General features: G+C 43.1%; 1 protein-coding gene across 1 annotated transcript in view; it reads right to left on the bottom strand.

Moving 5' to 3' along the window:
* Positions 1-19,958, bottom strand: part of LOC139366330 (protocadherin Fat 4-like) — a 101,691-nt gene extending 81,733 nt beyond the window's left edge. The window contains exon 1 of the mRNA XM_071103692.1: positions 14,853-19,958. Coding sequence (XP_070959793.1) covers positions 14,853-19,958 — 5,106 coding nt within the window. The remainder of the gene's footprint in view (positions 1-14,852) is intronic.
* Positions 19,959-24,254: the final 4,296 nt, after the last annotated feature.

Genomic DNA, 24,254 nt, shown 5'->3' on the forward strand with positions numbered 1-24,254 from the left:
CCCATCATGCCTGGTGTCAACGGTACAGGCTGGTGGCGGTGGTGTAATGTTGTGGGGAATGTTTTCCTTGCACACATTAGGTCCCTTGATTCCAATTGAACAACGTTTGAATGCCACACCTTGTAGAATCCATTCCTCTACGAATTCAGGCTGTTCTGGAGGCAAAGGAGGGTCCGACCCGTAACTAAATGGGTGTACCTAATAAACCGGCAACTGAGTGTATATTATAAAATATATCTAACTCTTATCCATTTATCAGAAAAATATACTTCATAATTCATTGGTGTTTTGAAAACATCAAAACATCAACTAGATAATATTCCATCCCTCAGAAGTCCTGGCCCACATCCCATAGCCAACCAACGTTTTCATCCAGGGAAAACAGAGCTAACACTTAACTTCAAAGACTGGCCTGATAAGCCTGAACTGATAACCCTCACCCAGACTACTGAACTACAGCCATGGTGAGTGGGGGGCCAACTGTTTCTCTGTAACAGTAAGTTACTGGAAACTACTGCCGATATTTGAGAGAAAGGAGTACAGCTACACATACTACATGTCCAGCCTGAGGACCATACAGGTTCATTAAAGAAGTCCCCTATAAATGAGGACGGTAAACAACCTCTGCACTCGGTGTCAGGGAGAGAGACTGCAACACCTTTGCAGACACTTGACAGAGTGAAAAAGGGGGGAGAAGGTTAGGGGAGTGGAAGGGAAGAGGAGGAGAGTAGCACTTCAGCCGAATGGGAGACACAAGCCCCGGCAGCAGTCAGAAGCGGGGACACAGGGTCTACTGTTCCCATTGAGTGCTTTGTCTCTGGGCCTCTCTTGTTTTTCCTCAGCAAACCATGGTACAATGAAGGCGGCATGCTCCACTCCCCTCTCCGAGGCTGTCAATACTGGACCTATCAGGATCTGAATGGCCGAACCAGCCTTCCCATGAAAATCAAGTCAATGACCTGCGTCCCCGCTCCCCTTGTGAAGTGGGTGACTGAGGGGTTTTCTCACGTGTTTGGGGGCAGTTCGCCCAGCCCTGCGGCCCAATATAAAATGCATTAATTCCTTCTCTGTGAGCTCACCGTAAATTATTTGATTGTGGCTGATTCGACATAGTTTTCCTGGCTTCCCTAGAAGAGGAAAACAAAATGCAGGGAATGTTAAGACAATTTTCAACCACACATTAACTTCAGCCTTATGACCCAATCAAGTGGAAGAGACAGCTTTTGTCTACCTATGCCCATCCAAGGAAAGTGCAACAGCGAAAGAAAAAAGGAAAATAAATGTAAAGATTTTGCCAAGCTTTTGTCACGCTTTAAGGGCTGGTTTAGTCAATTGCTGTCAGATCAAGAAGACAGAAAGAAAAACAGCCGCGGTTGCCTTATATAATAAACACTATCTCTCGCAGCCAAGTCGGGAGAGTCCCAATACACAGAATTACACAGTTACTTTTAAAGGATTTGCATTTAAAAGATGGCCTAGAGGCCTGAATGCAGGTCATTTCACGGTGACCATAGAAACAGTAGAAAAGATGGAAAATTCAGTCCACTAAACTTTAAACAGCTTTAATAAAGTGTCACTAATCAGAAGTGAAAGACACAGGGTTTTAGTGTTTGGGCAAACTTACAGAAAAACTCTGAAAACGCTTAATGACCTGCTAAGAGCATTACTTTGAAAAGCCATGTCGACGGCAGAGTTTAATAAAAAATAAAAAATAAACTCCTTTTGCTCACAAGAATTTGACTTAAATGTCAAATGACATTTTCAGTCTGGAGTTAAGGAAATGATCCATTCCCACTGCTTTAAGAACAATACTAAATTACTTCTTCATTCAATACTAAATGGCTTCAATACAATACATTCAATACAAAATTACATTCAATGACTTCAATACAATACATTCAATACAAAACGACTTCTGTCATTTCCTAACAACTTTAAAGAGGCTTAAAGCTAATTCTACAACAATGTTTCATTTCCGGTCGATATTATCACATATTGCAAATAAAACACGTCATTGAATTTGGTGAAAAACAAGCAGGAATACTGATTTCTATAACTGGAAAAAAATGAATGACATATCAATACCTAATCCTGCTACTAATTTACAGATTGTCGATAACTGATTCTAAAACATTCTGGCATTTTTTGCCCAAAGAAATCTCTGGATCCTAAGCAGAAAATGGCTACCATCACAGCGTTTAATGGGATAAAACTCAAAGCATAATCCCTGGCTAACAATAGTGATGTTTCAAAGGACTCCTGTGAGTCCCGTTTGGTGTCTGCCAGGACGGCCGGCGTTTTACAACCACCGGCGGGGCTATGTAATCTCCTCTCAATGGCCTACGAGCCACAGACCCGGAGAGGAGACCTCCAGATGAGGCTCTATCCTTCCATCTCTCCATCCATCCATCCGACCAGCAAATCCCCAGCGACGGCGAGCCAGCCTCATTTCCATCCAACTCTGATGGAGGTCTAGTAATCGCAAAGAATGAAACCAGACTGCGGAATAGACTATTATGAAGATATGAAGAGAGAGGGCGGGGGTTGAGGGGGAGGATGAATCCAAGTTGGTGCGAAGGAACAAGAGCTTCTGATCTTCACTGCTTGTGCTAATCATAGCACCCTAAATGAATCATCCTGGGAGTATTTTTCTTAGCGCTGATTTAGGTAAGAAATTAATTAAAGTGGTACTCGAATTGATGTATGCAGAGTGGAAAAACAACAACAACAACGACGGGATAATGATCCGAGAGGCTAATTTATGTCATAATGATATGAATGGGACATCAGATGACTGGCACGCTTAATGAGCAGGAAAAATAGGGCTTTTTGAAGACTAGAGGATCTTAAATGGGGTGGAAGGGTGCTATCCACTGCTTGTTCTTTTCATAATTTGTGCATAATTTATACTTAGCCAAATATTGTAGTAGCCTACATCACAACAGAGTTGCGTACAGAATGCTTTCCATGTCATAATTCCTTTCAATGTTATATTCAGTAGCCTAAGTGAATGGGGGGAAAACATCAAGACAACAGCATAGTCAAAACCATATGTCCAAGATTAACACTAATAAACATTTCCTTCTTAATTTTGCAAATCTTAGAGGCAAACAAGTTTATACAAATCCAGATTTTAAGAAGCACCACAGTCACCATGGCCCTAATGCCAAACAGTACAGTGTCTGCAAAGCTGCTATGAAACCTAATGCAGCGGTCAGACAGGCCATTTGACGGTCAGAGGAAAGAAATGGCCTTCTCTGATTGACTCCATATGACCAATAATGTCAAGACATCAAGCAAGGGCAACCACTTTTTGGCTTACTTACTAGTATCTTGACAGTAGGATGGTATATGATCTTGGTGAATAGAGATTAGGTTTCAAAGACAAATCTGAATCTGTTTACTATTATAGCCAGGCCTCATACTCAGCCAATGAAGACAGCCAATGAATATGAATGATATATGGAATAGTGTGATCTCTGCACCAAGGAAGGTCTGGGGCTAACTTTTGGATAACTTGCCTTTCACCACGTCTGTGCTATTTGACCTAGCACTAACACACATTTTCCTATTATTAAAGGAGCATTATGTAACTTTTTGGGTGACCCAACCAAATTCACATAGAAATGTGAGTTATATATCTGTCCTGCTTTTTGAAAGGTAGTCTAAGAAGTGGTTGATCTGTTCTGTGCATGTTATTTCTATGCTTCCCGTTCTTAAGTTTAATTTTTGCATCTTTTACTTTCGGCTTTGTTCACCAGCTTCAAACAGCTGAAAATACAATATCTTTGGTTATGGAAAATATATTTCACAGCGGTTTTGATTGTACAATGATTCTCTACATGCTACTTGCTTGTTTTGTCACATAAACTGAAATTAGGCGAACTATTAGAGTTTTTGCAACCAGGAAATGGCAAAGCGATTTCTACATATTGCACCTTTAATCTACAGAATGTACAAATAATTGTAATGCTTTAAGTTGTCGGATTTTAAGAATATAATTGTTATAGGTGTGAAGACTTAGACTCAGCAAAAAAAGAAACGTCCACTCACCGTCAACTGCGTTTATTTTTATCAAACTTAACATGTGTAAATATTTGTATGAACATAACAAGATACAACAACTGAGACATAAACTGAACAGGTTCCACAAACATGTGACTAATAGAAATTAAATAATGTGTCCCTAAACAAAGGGGGGTCAAAATCAAATGTAACAGTCAGCATCTGGTGTGGCCACCAGCTGCATTAAGTTCTGCAGTGCATCTCCTCCTCATGGACTGCACCAAATTTGCCAGTTCTTGCAGTGAGATGTTACCCCACTCTTCCACCAAGGTACCTGCAAGTTCCTGGACATTTCTGGGGGGAATGGCCCTAGCCGTCACCCTCCGATCCAACAGGTCCCAGACGTGCTCAATGGGATTGAGATCCGGGCTCTTCGCTGGCCATGGCAGAACACTGACATTCCTGTCTTGCAAGAAATCACGCACAGAACGAGCAGTATGGCTGGTGGCATTGTCATGCTGGAGGGTCATGTCAGGATGAGCCTGCAGGAAGGGTACCACATGAGGGAGGAGGATGTCTTCCATGTAACGCACAGCGTTGAGATTGCCTGCAATGACAACAAGCTCAGTTCGATGATGCTGTGACACACTGCCACAGATCATGACGGACCCTCCACCTCCAAATCGATCCAGACTACAGGCCTCGGTGTAACGCTCATTCCTTTGACAATAAACGCGAATCCGACCAGGGGTGAGACAAAACCGCGACTCATCATTGAAGAGCACTTTTTGCCAGTCCTGTCTGGTCCAGCGACTGTGGGTTTGTGCCCATAGACGACGTTGTTGCCGGTGATGTCTGGTGAGGACCTGCCTTACAACAGGCCTCTCAGCCTATTGCGGACAGTCTGAGCGCTGATGGAGGGATTGTGCATTCCTGGTGTAACTCGGGCAGTTGTTGTTGCCATCCTGTACCTGTCCCGCAGGTGTGATGTTCGGATGTACCGATCCTGTGCAGGTGTTGTTACACGTGGTCTGCCACTGCGAGGATGATGAGCTGTCCGTCCTGTCTCCCTGTAGTGCTGTCTTAGGCGTCTCACAGTACGGACATTGTAATTTATTGCCCTGGCCACATCTGCAGTCCTCATGCCTCCTTGCAGCATGCCTAAGGCATATTCACGCAGATGAGCAGGGACCCTGGGCATATCTTTCTTTCTGTGTTTTTCAGAGTCAGTAGAAAGGCCTCTTTAGTGTCCTAAGTTTTCATAAATGTGACCTTAATTGCCTACCGTCTGTAAGCTGTTAGTGTCTTAACGACCGTTCCACAGGTGCATGTTCATTAATTTTTTATGGTTCATTGAACAAGCATGGGAAACAGTGTTTAAACCCTTTACAATGAAGATCTGTGAAGTTATTTTGATTTTTACGAATTATCTTTGAAAGACAGGTTCCTGAAAAAGGGACGTTTCTTTTTTTGCTGAGTTTATGAAGGTGTATTGCCTGTGACTTTACGAAATCAAAATGGAACTTAAACTGAATAATGTTGAGCCCAGAACCTGGGCCTGAGTAGAATCATAATGTGATGTGCGTATGACAACATTGCTTGCTCTATGGGCAACCAATCAGAAACAAAAGGAGCACACAGAGCTGTTTTATGGGCCGGCCTGCAGTGAGGCATGATGGGAAGTAATAACCACATCATTATTAACAGCGTGTCAGCCTTGTCACACGTCAGACGCATAAAGACACCATGGGGAGATCAGGCTCTGGTCTGCCAGTCTCCAGCACTGTTGGGCCCTGTCACACACACACAGCTGGCACAGTGGTTCAGCTGCCAAGGGACATTGCTTCCGCTAATGCTGCAGGCTCTGCCAAGGCAAGCCAAATGTCACTACATTCACTGGCAACCTGACCCTTTGCAGTGTGAATGTTCATCACCTTCCCTCACAGAATTTAACGCGTTATCAAGCCAAGAGGGAGGCGACAAAGGCCTTTATCTCATTTATGTTTTGCTAGAATCATATTAATGACATTTTTTTATGTATTCCATTTCATGCCAATACTCAGAATGGAGACTAGACTGCAATGGGAGTATGTGTCTGTATATAAGGTAGGGGAACAGGTCGGACAAGGACATCCCATCCTTTAGAAAGGAGTTCTGCCTGATTTCATCAATCACCTGGCTCCAATGGAGGGGCAGCGACAGAATGATAACACAGACCGAATGCACCGGGACTTGTATCCCCCACTTGTAGGTTTCTGCTCTGTGTTCTACCACAGTGCAAGTCCAGAAAGTTAGGACCAACAGCACAGACCACATAAGTAGTATGTGGTCACTTTCAATGTATGATTACAGTGCATGATGTCCAGGGAAACTACTCCCAATGTATGATTACAGTGATGTCCAGGGAAACTACTCCCAATGTATGATTACAGTGATGTCCAGGGAAACTACTCCAAATGTATGATCACAGTGATGTCCAGGGAAACTACTCCCAATGTATGATTACAGTGATGTCCAGGGAAACTACTCCCAATGTATGATTACAGTGATGTCCAGGGAAACTACTCCCAATGTATGATTACAGTGCATGATGTCCAGGGAAACTACTCCCAATGTATGATTACAGTGCATGATGTCCATGGAAACAAATTCCATTAAGAGCAAACTTCATTAGGAAGTTCCTATCAACAGGGGAGATATCAGAACACAATGCTTCAGCCAGCATATTTCGCCTGTTGGACATTGCATGCTCCTTTGGCCAACAAAATAAGGCATTCTTGAGTTAACAACCTGTTAAGTGTGATAAACATACCTGCATTCGCACGCTTTCGCACACACACACACACACACACACATACGCACACGCACACGCACACACACCATAGAAATCAGATACAATACAGCTGGTCTAACTAGGCCACTCCAGCAATAGGAAAAGTTGAGGAGGGAAAAAAAATAGCACAATGTCAACGTGTGTAATCGAAAGCAGAGGAACTGTTTCTGTGTCCCAACATACGGAGCACAAACAGTAAAAAGTTTCCCTTTGCTCCTTGTGATATCGTCTGGTTTAATAAAAGCATAACTTTTGCCTGACAACAAAGCTCAGAGAGAGCTGCTTAGGTACCCAATCAGGAATGAGAGCCTGAGTCACGTTGGCTGGCCCCAACCTTGCTGCCCCGAAAAAAGTGCTTCACCCAGATGTTTTCAATTAGGCAGCCTTTCCAGAGGGGGGAGAAAAAGGCTGCACTCACCAAAATGGCCGAGAGGAGAGCTCTGTTTCTCACTCAAACTGGAGATGTCAGTTGTTAGAATTGTGTAAACAAAAGTGTTGTTTTGTTATTAAGGCAAGGTTTATTTGTTGCCATGCGAATTCAATCCATTTGTTTTGAGTCTTAAATAGTCTTAACTCCATGTTTCAATGTAAATCGTGTGGCCATCCTCTTAAAATCTTCTTTAGAAACTCTTGGAGACTACAAACTTGTTTTGGGAGAAAAGTCTTTTGAAAAATATCTCATGAGCCAAAGTTGTCTGCTTGATTCAGCTCACTTTTAATATAGCATAATATGGTCTATCTTTAGTGAGCATTACTTCTGTCATATGAAAAGGCCAACATATTTTCAAGAGCAGTTCCTCTTTTATCAATTGCCAAACATGCCATAACTATTCAGTTACACGCTGGTGTGCATGTATAATGAAAGCTAATAAAAAGTGAATTTAGAGAGATGCTTCAAAGCACACATGCCCCCCCCCCCCCCCCCCCACACACACACACACACATTACTCCATACATAATTTTTAAATAAACACCTGCCAACACTGTAAAAACAGGTAAAGCTTAAATCACCCTTCACCGTCAAAACGTTCTGACACAGCCAGGATACAGTAGACTGCCCTGCACCTTTTTCCCCTCTTGATGGAAAACCTCTAAAATAAGAGGGAAGACAACAATAACATGAACATTCTTCTCTGAAACCAGTCTCTCTCTCTCCTTGTCTCCAGGCCTGACGCTGCTGAAGCTCACTCTGGCCCTCTCCCACAGCTCAAACCTCAATCCCCCCTCCTCCTCTCCACCTCCCTCCTTTCTCTCCATCTCTCTCCGCTCCTAAATTATCTGTCTGCCTGCGGGAGATAGCCTTCCTGGGACAGGAAGGCTATCAACTGCAGGCTGAAAGAAAAGAGGAGGGGGTTTAGACTTTGAAAAAAACTCACATCCTCTTTCCCCCCTCTCGTTTGATGTCACAGGGGTGGTGGCGTGACTTAATGGCACCTGGAAGGTGCTGATGATATAGGGTCTGGGAATCGAGATCTCTAAAAGTACACGAGCGTTTTTCTTTCAATTTGAAATGGAGATGCAGTGTAGTTTTGTCCAGAGAAAACAATGGAAGCCCAGGGGGAGGTGTGTGTGTGTGTGTGTTGCAGTGTCAGTCACGTGTAGAACAAATCATTCTGTGGCTGGGATCAATTATTACTGCACTGAAAATGAGCCTAAATCCACCCCTCCCACCCCCCCTCACACACACACACATCTCTCCCCAATCTCCCTTGCACACTCTCTTTCTCAAACTACTAACTTTTTACTAGTCCAAGTAGTGGAATCTTGTTTTGCTGGAATTGGACCAGATTTACTGTAACATTTCCTTTACAGACCAGTCAAGCTAAGTGGACTCGGGCAGCATAGCTATTACAATAACCACACTCTAGATGACTACATTACTATCCTGTTGCCACACAATGATAACGTGAGTGTAACGTTAAATAACAGTAGACAGTAAACAACACCCGAAGACACAGTTTATCAGCTTGAACCCGTTTCTATAACGGCTGGACGCTAACAAAAGGTTACACCTACACCAGTTAGCCAATCATAGACATTCCTATTTCAAAGTTACCCAGTAAGCCCATGGCCCTGTTGCTGTTTGATCATTTGTTCCATAGACCAAAACAGCAGGACATTCCCAGTGGACCTGATACTCTGTGCTCAGACCACGCGTGCTGAAAAGACCAGGAATGACCTGCAAAATGAGGCGAAACAACCAAAATTCACAGAGGTCAAACTAAAGTCCATGCGAGCACTTTGGAGCGCGCACACACCTCTCGCCACATTAATTTATTATTCCAACGGGAAACCTGTGCTCTCTTTGGAAGACGACCGAGTCAAATGGAGGGGCGGGATGAGGCAGCCGACCAAGCAGACCGTTTAAAGACCGTTTTGAAACATATGGCCAGTCTGTGGTCTGAGGCTGACCCTTTGTTGACATTAGTCAACCTAATGTAGTGCTTATAGCATTTATGTTCAATGGCATCTCTTATTCTATGAATAAAACTACTGTATTGATGTGTGCTAAATATGCGTTTGATCGCATATTTTGTCGGCACATTTTATGGTGTATATACAGTACAGGGGGGGGGGGGGAGACTTAGCAACACATGGCCTGGATAAGGACCTACAGCCTTGTTTTCAACATGAGCCTTGAGTGTATCATCGTTGCTAAACAAACGCTCATTGTGAGCGACGATTGCCGCTAGCTTTGAAACCGGGAGAGATGGAGAGAAAGTTTAACAAGTAAACAAAGACAGCTTAGTGTGGCTTCTGTGTTGTGGGGACATGCCCCACAATGCTATCACTGGAACAGCATTGCTATTGGAACAGTCACAGTAATTATTCCAGGGGGAATGCTTTAGAGTGGTAGCATGACAACTGGAGTGTTGATTTCTTGGCATGGAAGATAATATGTATGAACTTGAACACGATACTTGACCTCCTGCCCTGTAATCCACCTATTAAACAAAACACTGAAAACAAAATAATAGGGCAGCTGTATGTGTGTGTGTGTGTGTGTGTGTGTGTGTGTGTGTGTGTGTGTGTGTGTGTTTTTCTCCCTGCATGCCTGTGAGGAGGGGTTTATAGTTTGTGTCTCGTAAAAGACAGGTACTTAGAGAGAGTCTCCTGTTTGTCTCAACTTTGACCTCAGAGAGGACCACCTACATGGGAGGACCAGCATACGCATCAACTCCATGAAGGCTGTGAGAACCCTGGCGATGACCATTACAAAACACATATCCAGCCAATTTACCCGGTGAATTTACTGTCTCGCTTGCCTCAGAAACCCTTCATCCCCCATACCAACAACCATATCATATGGTACCAGGGCAGCGCAGCCCTCGCTCTACCTTGTTGACCTGCCTGTAGAGGTTTTACGTTTCATAGTGCTTTTCTATCTACACTACATTAAGCACTCCACCCGCTACTAATGCCCTAATCACATTTCCTCACGGTTCAAGTCTGAGGAGTTTATCGGACCTGGGGTTCAAACAGTAGTTGTTTTCTTTCAAATACTTTGAGCATTTGATTGAGCTGAATCAAGCACAGCTACAGTATTTGAAATGAAATAAAGACTATTAGAACCCAGGTCTGGTTTAAGTGTGCTGGACTGACACCAGGCATGTTAAAAGACATTCAAGGTTGATTCGCAGTCTATTTCATGTCCAGTAAGCATGCTTCTAACTGCGGGGCTACATTAATAAACAGTCTGTTTTTCCAACTGTTTCGAAGTATACAAGACGATAGAGGGTTATTGTCTGGACAAAATGTTCCTTGCAAAGGAGAGGGGGAATAAAGAAAAAGAAAGTGTGAGGAAGAGAAAGATGGGAGAGAGATAATGAAGAAAGGGGGTCAACTCCACTGTCCTGAGTAAAATAAACACTAATAAGAGCCGTCTATCTAGCCTAGCCATCTGCATTCCCCTGTTGCGATGTCCAGAACACCAGTCCACCAGAACACCAGGCCACCAGGCAGAATGCTGATGCCCCCCTCCTCAGTTTGTGAGATGATCCGAAACGTATCCCAAGTCTTTTTTTTCTCCACTCCAACTCCCACTTCCCTATTCCTTCGTCAGGGAGGAGGGGGTCCCATACACAACCCTAAATCTGTCATTGAATGACGCTGGCACAGACAAAAAAATAACAAAGCCCACTGAACCAGTGCCAGAGCGGAGCAACACTATATCTGTGAAGGCAAAACAAAGGAAGGACTGTTGCGGTCGGCAGTGTTTATTTCCAGAAGGAACAATGCTTTCGGCAGGGCAAGAAGTGATGTAGCACTTCAGGCTCTCTCCTAAAAGATCCTTTATTCATTTTCACAATGAGCAAAAGAAAACAATTCAGGCTGGAGCTGGAGGGAGTGGGCTTGAAAGTGTGAGAGTGGAGAGAGAGCGAGAAGGGCAGAGAGTGAAAATAACATAACAGAAAGACAGAGACGCAGAGAGAGAGAGAGAGAGAGAGAGAGAGAGAGAGAGAGAGAGAGAGAGAGAGAGAGAGAGAGAGAGAGAGAGAGAGAGAGAGAGAGAGAGAAAGAGAGAGAAAGACGGCCAGACACCCTGACCAATATTGACTGAAGGGTCGAGCGATAAACCGGGTTGTTAGAACATGTTCTGAAACAAGATTGTTACAACATGTTCTAAAGCCGGTTGTTACAACATGTTCTAAAGCAGGATGTTAGAACATGTTCTGAAACAAGATTGTTACAACATGTTCTAAAGCAGGTTGTTACAACATGTTCTAAAGCCGGTTGTTACAACATGTTCTAAAGCAGGTTGTTACAGCATGTTCTAAAGCAGGTTGTTACAGCATGTTCTAAAGCAGGTTGTTACAGCATGTTCTAAAGCAGGTTGTTACAGCATGTTCTAAAGCAGGTTGTTACAGCATGTTCTAAAGCAGGTTGTTACAGCATGTTCTAAAGCAGGTTGTTACAGCATGTTCTAAAGCAGGTTCTTACAGCATGTTCTAAAGCAGGTTGTTACAACATGTTCTGAAACAAGATTGTTACAACATGTTCTAAAGCAGGTTGTTACAACATGTTCTAAAGCATTTTGTTACAACATGTTCTAAAGTAGGTTGTTAGAACATGTTCTAAAGTAGGTTGTTACAACATGTTCTAAAGCAGGTTGTTACAACATGTTCTAAAGTAGGTTGTTAGAACATGTTCTAAAGCAGGTTGTTACAACATGTTCTGAAACAAGATTGTTACAACATGTTCTAAAGCAGGTTGTTACAACATGTTCTAAAGCAGGTTGTTACAACATGTTCTAAAGCAGGTTGTTACAACATGTTCTAAAGCATGTTGTTACAACATGTTCTAAAGCAGGTTGTTACAACATGTTCTAAAGCAGGTTGTTACAACATGTTCTGAAACAAGATTGTTACAACATGTTCTAAAGCAGGTTGTTACAACATGTTCTAAAGCAGGTTGTTACAACATGTTCTAAAGTAGGTTGTTAGAACATGTTCTGAAACAAGATTGTTACAACATGTTCTAAAGCAGGTTGTTACAACATGTTCTAAAGCAGGTTGTTAGAACATGTTCTGAAACAAGATTGTTACATGTTCTAAAGCCGGTTGTTACAACATGTTCTAAAGCCGGTTGTTACAACATGTTCTAAAGCAGGTTGTTACAACATGTTCTAAAGCAGGTTGTTACAACATGTTCTAAAGCAGGTTGTTAGAACATGTTCTGAAACAAGATTGTTACAACATGTTCTAAAGCAGGTTGTTACAACATGTTCTAAAGCCGGTTGTTACAACATGTTCTAAAGCAGGATGTTACAACATGTTCTAAAGCAGGTTGTTACAACATGTTCTAAAGCAGGTTGTTACAACATGTTCTAAAGCAGGTTGTTAGAACATGTTCTAAAGCAGGTTGTTACAACATGTTCTAAAGCAGGTTGTTACAACATGTTCTAAAGCAGGTGCTATCAAAGCAAACTCTGAATCCCAAAAGATGGAAAAAAACAAATCAACAAACAATGGCAATTATACTCACTTAATCTGATACCAAGAGGCATGTTCAAAACAAGTCAGCGGCAACTTCTGTTTCATAGCAAGCTCAGCGCTATGTCAGGTTGTTTATGATACCAATCATTGAGACGGCATACTGAGCTGAATTCTTTCTTCTAGTCTATCCAAAACATTGTGCACAGTGCAAAGCACAAGAAAAGCAGCTGTCAAAGTGTTTTCAATAATCAATATGACTACTTCTAAAAGGCTAATGGATTTAAAGCTGAGAAAGTGAAAGCGTTTCCCTCTTTAGGGACCTTAAAAGTTACGTTTTGATTGGAAATGTATCAGTCTAAGCCCAAAACCTTAGCCTGCCATATGTCCCACCACTGAGCAGTACAGTACCTGAGACTACTTTCAAGTAGGGCATATCCAAAAGGCCACTATCACCCACAGGAAAGGTAGTTTAAAATCATCAAAGAGCTATTACACTTCAGAAGTAACAATAAAGAGAGTGCCTATACAGTTATGGGGTATGTTTAAGTCATCTCTCAGAGGACAGAAAAAGTATAAAACGCCACTGGACTTTGAGAACAGGGTTTGTACATGGAAAACCTAAGAAATATGTTAAGCATTATTTCTCTGATCGACTGCAGAGTTTTCAAACGAAGAGATTAGTATCTGTGGTGGTGCAGGCAAAACGGGAGAGCATTTGATATCCCCTTTTGACCAAACTAACATTAAGTTAAATGACTTAACGCCATTTTGCCAAATCTGTGATTTTAATCATATTTGAGTTTGCCTCCAAATACCCGATTATTGTATTGGATTTCAATTTCAGTTTTTGTAATGGTTGAAGTGGTATCCACAAAAACTGTCAAAGCATCCGATTACTGTCATACTGTTAGAGCGTTTCAGGATAGGCCCTTTGCAAGCAACTTCCAATAATAAAAAACACATTTTCTTGAAGGAAGCAGCAGTGAAATCTTTTCTGGTTGCGCTCAGAAAACTCCCAATTTATAAATGCGTATCATCAAGCCTGTAATAACATGAAATTCTAGGTTCCAGTTGAAATTTCCAATACACATATATAGCATATAGAATCCCATGTTTTAAATCTGAGGAGTGGCTAGGGCTTAACCACCCAAAGCTGGGTTTACAGTTTCAGCACTGCACTTCAGAGGATTTAACTCCACCCCCAAGGGAAGAGGTGCATCACATAATGCAAACTGAATAGAGAGCTTAAGTTTCAGTCTTCGAGATTTCTTCCCCTTCTTCTCTCCCCGAAAATCTTTTCACAGTCTTAGGAGGTCATGCAATTTTAACGGTCACATATTGCCTGTAGAGCCCGGCCCAGTGGTGGAGGAGAGTACCACAGGAACACCCTTAAACCAAAACAGCCTCAGGCTTAAAACTCTGTGATATTGGCCGGATATAGTCTACCTGCACTAACTCATCATGATATTTTCTTTGTGTGTTCCATTACTACCTATAGAAACCTGGAACAATTCATCATGGATCTTTATCATATGAAGCAACCCAGGACGATAATGCCTGCGAAAGAGAAAAAGTGCTACGTTTCGATTTGTGTAGTTCTTATTCACTGATAAGAATATCCAAGTTCATAACAGCATGAGCACAGCAGAAACACAGGATACGAGGCACTCATTTCCCCTTCCCAGAAAACACAGACAAATGCTAGAAGGATTGTTATGGCCAGTCCTTTTTGGGAACTGGAACAATACAGTTATCTTGCCAAAAACCAAGGCCTACTTACTCATGTCCAAGGCTATTTAGATTTTATGTAACACAGAACTTTTAGCAATATATTTAAAAAAAGGAATGTAATTAATGTGCATACAAATGCACTAGGTATACCTGTTTTATGTGCGACTTGGATATTTTCCTTTCACTCCCAGGTTTTCCAGTCGAAACCTTGATCTCATTTCATTTAATCCCACTAAACGACTTCAACGGCTGTACGGGTTCCAATTATGCTGTCTGGAAGCCATCGACCACAATGTGAAGAAGCCATTGCCCTCCAAAAAGAGAAGAGAAATAAAAGCACTACTAACCTCAGCCCTCTGCGTCCTGGGATGACTGGCGTCCGTCTCGATGGCGTACACATCCACCAGGTAGAGGTCAGAGCCCTGTTCCCGGTCCAGTTCGGCTGCGGTCTGGATCACTCCAGTATGGCGGCCTATGGTGAACAGGCGTCCCATGGCCTTGCTGCCGCTGCGGACTGACACAATGAAAAATTCCACCTTGGTGGCTGAGCCTCTGGGGCTGGAGGCATCCAGGGAGATGACGTTGGTGCCCGGTGGTTGGCCCTCCTTCAGGATGGTGATGTATTTGGGCTGGGAGAAGACGGGCCCATCGGCGCCCTGGAGGATTATGGCGAGCTCGGTCCTGGAGGTCTTCCTGTCCGAGCCATGGTCGGTGGCCGACACGGTCAGGCTGTAGATGAGGCGAGACGGCACCAGCTGTGAGGCCAAGCGGATATCCCCGCTGTAGCGGTCCATGATGAACGTGTCCGAGTCCCCCTTCACCAGCTCGTACTCCACCTCGCCGTTGGAGCCCTCGTCAGGATCGAACGCCACCACCGTCGTGAGGATGGAGCCAATGACTATGGTGGATTCCGCAACCAGAGCATTCTGGGAAACAAACGTGGGGACATTGTCATTCAGGTCCGTCACCCATATTGTGACATTTTTCAAGGCAAAGCGCCGGAATTCCACAGGAACTGCCTGGTCAGTGGCTTTAACTGTCAACTCAAAGAGATTGGAGAACTCTCTGTCAATCTCCTTGTTTGTGAATATGAGCCCACTGCTGGAGTCAATGCTGAAGTGACCTCCCCTGGGTGTCTGTTGAACTATGGAGTATTCCAGCTGTCCGTTAATGTCTGCATCCGTGTCATGAGCAGTGATTGTCATTACTGATGCAGAGACGGGCATATTTTCAGGAATGGATTTAAAAATGTCACCAGGGGTAAATATAGGAGGATTGTCATTGAAATCTCTGACATGAATGACCACAGGAATTGTTGAGGACCTTGGTGGTCTCCCATTGTCCTTTGCAGTGATGTTCAGTTTGTAAAAAGACTGAGTTTCAAAATCCATCTTTTTTACTAGGAAGATGCTCCCTGTGTTGGGGCTAATGCTAAATGTCCCGTGGTTGTTTGTGGCTGTGATGCTGTATGTTATGTCTGTGTTATGACCCGAATCAGAGTCCGTGGCTGTCACTGAGGCCACCAGCTCTCCAATCCTCATATTCTCCAGAACATCCACAGATATGGTAGATTTGGGGAAGGAGGGGGAGTTATCATTCTCATCCTTTATGCTAATGCTGAGCATACAGGACGAGGAGAGGGGCACGGCTCCAGAATCAACAGCAATCATTTTTAACGAGTAGGAGGATGTCACCTCATAGTCCAGCTTTCCCACTAGTGTGACCTGTCCTGAGCTGCTGTCGATGGTGAACTGGCTCTCCTCGTTGCCCTCCTTTATGTGATAGTGGACCAGTCCGTTTTTACTCTCATCCACATCGACGGCAGACACCCTCAGCAGCTGCGTCATGTTCTGGGCCGACTCGGAGATGGAGGCCTGGTAAATGTCTTTGGTGAACTTGGGCGGGTTGTCATTGATGTCTTGGATGTAAACCTGCACTTTAGCCTGGTCTCTCAGAGGCTTGGGGAGCCCCTGGTCTGAGGAAAGTACTGTAAAGCTGAACACTGCTGCGCCTCTCTGTCTCATTAGTGACTCACGGTCCAACTGCAGAGTACTGGTCAACTCCCCCGTGATGGCGTTCAGCTCAAAGTTGGGCTGTTGAGTCTCAAACGCGTACCTGACCTCACTATTGGGGCCAAAGTCCTTATCCACTGCAAACACTCGCCCTACCAGCGACCCTCTCTTCTGCTCTTCCTCAAAGTGGAACACATAATTAGTGCTGTTAAAGAGGGGGCGATTGTCATTCACGTCGTCCAGAATTACACTGACATTGACACTGGCACTTAGTGGCTCCACTGCCCTGTCTGTGGCCACCAGCACTAAGTTATATCTGTCCTGGACTTCTCTGTCTAGCTCAGCCTTAATATACAACTGCCCGTCTGGAAAGATCCCAAATACGTTGGCTGTGTTCCCGTCAACTATGTCATACATAACCTCCCCATTCAGGCCTGAGTCTTTGTCGGAGGCTTCCACCTTAAAAAAGCGACTGTTGACTGGTTCAGACTCTAAAATAATGACCTCGTAGGAGAGCTGATCAAACATGGGAGAGTTGTCATTGACGTCGTACACGCTGACTGTTAACATTAAAGTGGAAGTGAGCAGGGGGACCCCCATATCAGAGGCCAGGACCTCCACCTGGTAGGAGCTGGTGGTGAGCTCCAGCGGCCCTGTCAGTGTGATAAGCCCATGTTTCTCATGGATGTGGAACAGGCCTTTGGGGTTCTGCTTGAGGCTATAGACCACCATGCCATTGGTGCCCTCGTCAGGGTCGGCAGCTTTAGCTTGGAATATCAGATGCCCTGTGCGCCAGTTCTCCACTGCACTGACGTGCTCGGTGGTGTGGATAAAATGGGGCGCGTTATCATTTAAATCCTTCACTGTGATGTTGACGAGGGCTTCGCCTGTTACCTCACCACCTCTGGCTATGACTTTGAGTTGATAGAAAGGCTGCTCCTCTCTGTCTATCTGACTGGATGCTTTGATTTGACCTGTTGCACTACTGACAGTAAACAGCCCCCTCTGGTCCCCTGAGGTGATTAAATATGTGATATTTGTATTCAGATCGACAGTGGTGGCAGATACAGTGCCAATAACTGTGCCAATGCCCACATTTTCAAACATGACAAAACTGTAGGCATTCTGACTAAAGGTAGGGGGGTTGTCCTGTGTGTCTATGACATTAATGGTGACGTTGGCCTGGGTGTGTGAACGGAGGTCTCTACCATCCGCTGCTGTCACCTGCAGCTGGTAGGCGGTCTTCTCCTCTCTATCCAGCGGCACCAGGGTGGTGATTTTGCCTGAGTTACTATTAATGTGAAATTTAGATGTGTCTCCAGCAGATATGATATACTTCACTGTGCCATTTCCCCCCAGGTCAGGGTCCGTGGCTAATGCAGTGGTTATGAACGAGCCAGAGGGTTCATTCTCTTTGACATTGGCAAAGTACTGGACTGGGTAGAAGACTGGCCTATTGTCATTGATATCACTCAGAGTTACGTTTACTTTACCAATGGAGTGGAGAGGGGGGCAACCGGAGTCTGTCGCCTGGATGTAAAGTAAATAACTCCCTTGGTCCTCCCTGTCCAGTTCTGTGGCTGTGCTCAACCTGCCTGATACAACTTCCAGGCGGAACAACTCTTGTACACTAGACGGGGTCTCCGGGTCAAAAGAGAACCGGATAGTTCCATTGGCTCCAAGGTCATCATCTGAGGCTGACAGCACTAGGAGCTCAGCACCGGCTGGAGAGTGCTCCACCAGGGACACATGATATGTGCTCTGTGTAAATGTGGGCACTTGGTCATTCACGTCAGTTATGTTGACTATCAATTTAGTGTAGGAGATTTTGGGTTGCAACCCCTGGTCTTTGGCACTGATGTTGAGCACTATTTCAGATGATACTTCCCTATCCAACAAAGCGGCGCTGGTAACCAGACCACTGTTTTCACTGATGGCAAACCAGCCCAAACCGTTTCCAGACACCAGGGAGTAGCGAAGGTTGGCATTTTGCCCGGAGTCGCCATCTGTTGCAGAGACCCCTTTAATGTAGCTGCCTTTTGGAATGTCTTCACTGATATCTACTCTGTACATGACTTCCTGGAATATGGGTGGGTGGTCATTGATATCATTCACAAAAATAACCAGGCTGGCAAAAGAGGACCTGGCCATGGGTTTGCCATTGTCTGATACCGACACAGTCAGGTTGTAGGAGGAAATGCGCTCCCTGTCTAGAACACTAGCCACTTTGATCAAGCTTAGGTTGGGAACTGGGGAAGTGTGCACTTCAAAGTGTCTCTGCTCATTGCCCCCCAATATTGAGACAGATATATTACCATTAGCTGTGGGAGAGTCGGAATCTGAGACTGTCAATAAGGCTACCACTGTACCAATCTGAGCATTTTCATCAACAGAGGCAAACTTAGATGTGGTGGGGAAATATCTAAACTTCACAACTGGGTCATTATCATTGACATCCAGTAGTTTGATAGTGGCCTCTGACCTACCTGACAGAGAAGGTACACCGTTGTCCATAGCATGAATAGTCATAGAGTATTCTTTCTTACTCTCATAATCCAAACGTTCTTTTATAACGATGGTACCTGCTTTAGGATCGATTTGAAAAGGTGTTCCCTCGTCTAAAAAGTACCTGATGTCTGCATTAGCTCCCTCGTCTTGGTCTGATGCTGTTATCTGCAGAACACTAGAACCCACTGCCGTATCTTCAAAAACATTCGTTTGATATTGGTCATGATCAAACATAGGGGGGTTGTCATTGATATCTTGAATAGTTACATTTACTTGCAGGTACCCAAACTTCTTAGGGTCTCCTTTGTCCTCCACTTCAATCAAGAGTTGGTAGAAGGGAGTGATTTCCCTGTCCAAGCCTCCAGTTGAAACGAGGTGACAGAATGCCCCCTCTCCACTAGGATTCACTGTAATATCCAAACGGAATTTCCTTTGCTCGTTGCCATTCACTATTCTGTAGGTGGTGTGATCCACTCCATTACTCCCAATGTCAGAATCTGTAGCCGTGTCCAGAATCACTTGTCTGCCACTGCTGGCGTCTTCTTTAAACGAAACTACAATTGATGCGTCGGGAAACACTGGCGAATTATCATTTATATCCAGTACAACAATCCTAACTTCGGTAGGATAGGTAGGTTGGCTGGAGAGGACCACCACATTGATGACATTACTTTGCAAAATCTCCCTGTCAATCACAGAGGAGGTGTAAATGACTCCAGTGGTGCCATTAATTGCAAACAGTTTGTGGTTTTCACTGAAACGATAGGTGAAGCTGGGTCTCGTCTCTATCGTTCCCACATAGGTACCAAACGGTTGCTCCTCCAATACCTGAAACTCTTGACGAACTTGGCTGGATGAAGAATATTGCGACAGAGTCCATAGCATCAATAAAATCAAATGGAACCGGCCTAAGTCCCTACCTGTGAGCGCCATGGTCGAAATCCAAGTCCACCTTTATTATAAAAAGTCCATGCCGAAGATGCATCAACTTTATTCGAGTTTGGCCAACGCTAAAGCATTGTATTCCAAAAGTGCGCGACACACTGTGGTAATTCCAGAAATTATACGGATATTTCCACTGAAGTATTTTCTCCCGTATCTAGATGTAGTAATTGAATCCTTGGGATGCAATGAATCCGTGGTGCTCAGACTTCCCTTGCTTGTCAATTAAGTTTCGCCACTACTCCCCTGTAGCAGAACGCATCGTATGTGAGCGGCAATGCATGATGGTTTATATGCGCAATACACTTACGGATGAATAGGAACTACAAAAGTGAAAAATACATGCCAATATTAATTCCTCTCCGTTGTCAAAAGTGTATCTAAAAGTTAAAAGTGATTAAATAATTGCTTTTATAGAATATGGAAAGCAAGGCACAAATACTCTCAGTGGTACCAATATAATGTCCCGTGGAATAACGGTGCAGAAGCTTCAGACATCATACACGCTTAGGTACCTACTAACTTAGAACAAAACTCGAGTTAGACAAACTCCCTCCCACCTGTGATCCCATTGGACAACTGTGCTCCTGCTCGCCCTCCTTGCCTTTCCTTTCTATTGTAAACCGGAGCCCTTGTCGTGGCTTGTGGAGGGCAACGTCAATCAAATTAAATAAATATCTTTATGGCATGAGAGACAGGTAATGAGTGTACCGTTAGTTTGTAACAAATGTAGCTTATTAGGTTACAATATGGAATGCACTGATCTACCTAAACCACACAGGTTGATTAGAAAAGTATCTAGTATTAATCTCCAAGTGGAAGTCTACCAATTGCATTTATCATATAGTCACACATTTAAAAAAATATATATGTTACCCAATGTATCTTGTTACTCCTAATGTAAAAATGCAAAACAAGATTGCAATTTGGAAATGTATTAATATACAGAGAGTATCATGCGTCTTCTTATGAGGAGGGATAGTTTACATATAAGTATGTACCTCCATCTAGTGTCTTAATTAAATCATCAAGCAGCAAGAAGGTACAATTATATTCCACCTATGTTTGATAGAAGGCAACATGCAGTGAAAATATCACACATACTGTAGTTTACTAACGGTCCAATAATATTCTTAAGTGACTGAATAGATGACTCCAAATACCTAAATGACTCCAATATGTTAATAGTATGTAACATTAAACATTTTAACTTTCAATTGGCTTGTCATGTGACTTTAAATATATACAGTACCAGTCAAAAGTTTGGACACACCTTACTCATTCAAGGGTTTTTCTTTATTTTCACTATTATCTACGTTGTAGAATAATAGCGAAGACATTAAAACTATGAAAAAACACATAAGGAATCATGTACTGTAGTAACCAAAAAAGTGTTAAACAAATCAAAATATATTTTATATTTGAGATTCTTCAAAGTAGCCACCCTTTTCCTTGATGACAGCTTTGCACACTCTTGGCATTCTCTCAACCAGCTTCATGAAGTAGTCACCTGGAATGCATTTCAATTAACAGGTCTGTCTTATTAAAAGTTAATTTGTGGAATTTTGTTCCTTCTTAATGCGTTTAAGCCAATCAGTTGTGTTGTGACAAGGTAGGGTGGTATGCAGAAGATAGCCCTATTTGGTAAAATACCACATATCAAGAACTTTGAAAGTTTCTTCAAGTGCAGTCGCATAAACCATCCAGCGCTATGATGAAACTGGCTCTCATCAAGACCACCACAGGAAAGGAAGACCCAGAGTTACCTCTGCTGCAGAGGATAAGTTCATTAGAGTTTCCAGCCTCAGAAATTGCAGCCCAAATAAATGCTTCACAGAGTTCAAGTAACAGACACATCTCAACTGTTCAGAGGAGACTGTGTGAATCAGGCCATGGTTGAATGGCTGCAAATAAACCACTACTAAAGGACACCAATAATAGGAAGAGATGATTTGTTTGGAATTCAAGGCACACTTAGCAAGCATGGTTACCACAGCATTCTGCAGCTATATGCCATCCCATCTAGTTTGCGCTTAGTGGGACTATCATTTGTTTTCAACAGGACAGTGACTCAACACACCTCCAGGCTGTGAAAGGGCTATTTGACCAAAAAGGAGAGTGATGGTGTGCTGCATCAGATTGTAACGACCGTTGGTGGAAGAAGGTGAGGACCAAGATGCAGCGTGGTAAGTTTTCATCATTATTTTAATAAACTGAACACTAAATACAAGAAGGAACAAAAGAAACAACCGAAACAGCTCCGCCAGGTGCAAAACACACTAAACAGAAAATAACTACCCACAAACCAGGAAAACAGGCTGCCTAAGTATGGTTCTCAATCAGAGACAACGATTGACAGCTGCCTCGGGAACCATACCAGGCCAAAACCAGAAATACAAAACATAGAACAAAAACATAGAATACCCACCCCAACTCACACCCTGACCAAACTAAAATAGAGACATAAAAAAGTAACTAAGGTCAGGACGTGACACAGATGACCTGGCCTCCACAATCACCTGACCTCAACCCAATTGAGATGGTTTGGGATGAGTTGGACTGCAGAGTGAAGGAATAGCAGCCAACAAGTGCTCAGCATATGTGGGAACTCTTTCAAGACTGTTGGAAAAGCATTCCAGGTGAAGATGGTTGAGAGAATGCTAAGAGTGTGCAAAGCTGTCATCAAGGCAAAGAGTGGCTATGAAGAATCTCAAATATAAAATAGATTTTGATTTGTTAAACACTTTTTTGGTTACTACATGATTAGATATGTTATTTCATATTTTTGATGTCTTCACTATTATTCTACAAATTAGAATATAGTAAAAAATAAAGCAAAACCCTGGAATGAGTAGGTGTGTTCAAACTTTTGATCCATAACAGTGTCTGTTAAATTGTAGCACTCATATGTGACCATTTGCGCAGTGAGGTCTTGATCAGTACATAGATGTGCTGGAGAATCGAAGAGGACATGACTCAACCATACTAATTGAATTACAAATGGGATCGTTGGCACAGACTGCATGGACTGACAGCCAATGCACGCACCCATTCAGTGTTCCAGTAGCCTACCAGACAGAGACAGAACGTATCAAAGCAGATTAGTTTCCCACACTGTCTTTCCATACTGACAGCCAGCCATTTAAACTGATTATGCAATGCCTGAAGCTTGCAGGATGCTTTTAACATCAAAAATCATCACTGTTATTGTGTTTGTGCTATTTTTTTAAGAACTTGGACTGATGTCTTCATGAGCTATTTCAAAGTTGACGGTTTTCAATCCAGATGACTATTTTCCCCAAGTCTTACCTCTTGTAACAATCAGCTTGGATCTCAAACTAACAATTTTAAAGTTCAAGGAAATACTTAGTTAATATGAGTGCAACAAAAACAAAACAGACTTAACTGTTATGAAGTGAGCAAAATAAGCATAGTGTCACAATATCAGAGTTTCAAACAAAATAAAAGTTATTATCACAAATACAATCCCAACCAAAAGGCTTCATGTCCAACTAAATAAGGAAGTCCAAAATCCAATCAATCAGAGTTCGGAGAGCAGAGATGCTAGGCTATCGCCATCTTTGATTTGTCAGTGCAAATAATGCATGCAGGCAGATACAGTACAGTACATCACATAAACAGTTTGAAAATCAAACATCACATAGGGAGGTTTATTCTTGCCTTGTATATGTGTGTATCTGCCTGTCACCTAACATTTGTGGCAGTATCACACTCTTTTGCCCTCAGTCACTGGAGTCATGGGGTTTCTGTTATTGAGCAGTGAATTTGGGTTCTTTATCTTTTACATCTCAATGTGAACAGTATGTATTTTTTTTTAAGCAGGGACAATGTAACCTTATCACAGTGACCATTTGTTTGATAGCTATGGCTCTTGCATCTAAGCACATCACCACCACACTTGTAGACTTCTGAAAACAGATGTTTCTCTACCTATCGTCTCAGAATCACAAGTGAAATCCCTTGATCTGATTACCTTGTTGGACCCCCTCAAGGACTGGAACATTGTAGCCTGTTTCCTTTTAAAAACACATGAGCAAAACCCTGCAGGACATGTACTCGTAAAATCTGTCAACATACAGTAAAGTCGAGGCCCAGTAATAAAGATCAAATTCAGCAGTCAATGAGAGGATGAAGGAGTGCCATAATCCAAAACAGACCTGATGTGCCTCATTGGAAAGTTTTACTGTCATCAGCCGACAGAATGGGACTGAAAGGCGAAGCGTTAACTCAATGGGAGAAGGACGCATACGGTAGGAACATAATGTT

Source organism: Oncorhynchus clarkii, chromosome 14, assembly GCF_045791955.1.
Source record: "Oncorhynchus clarkii lewisi isolate Uvic-CL-2024 chromosome 14, UVic_Ocla_1.0, whole genome shotgun sequence".
Lineage (NCBI taxonomy): Eukaryota > Metazoa > Chordata > Actinopteri > Salmoniformes > Salmonidae > Oncorhynchus > Oncorhynchus clarkii.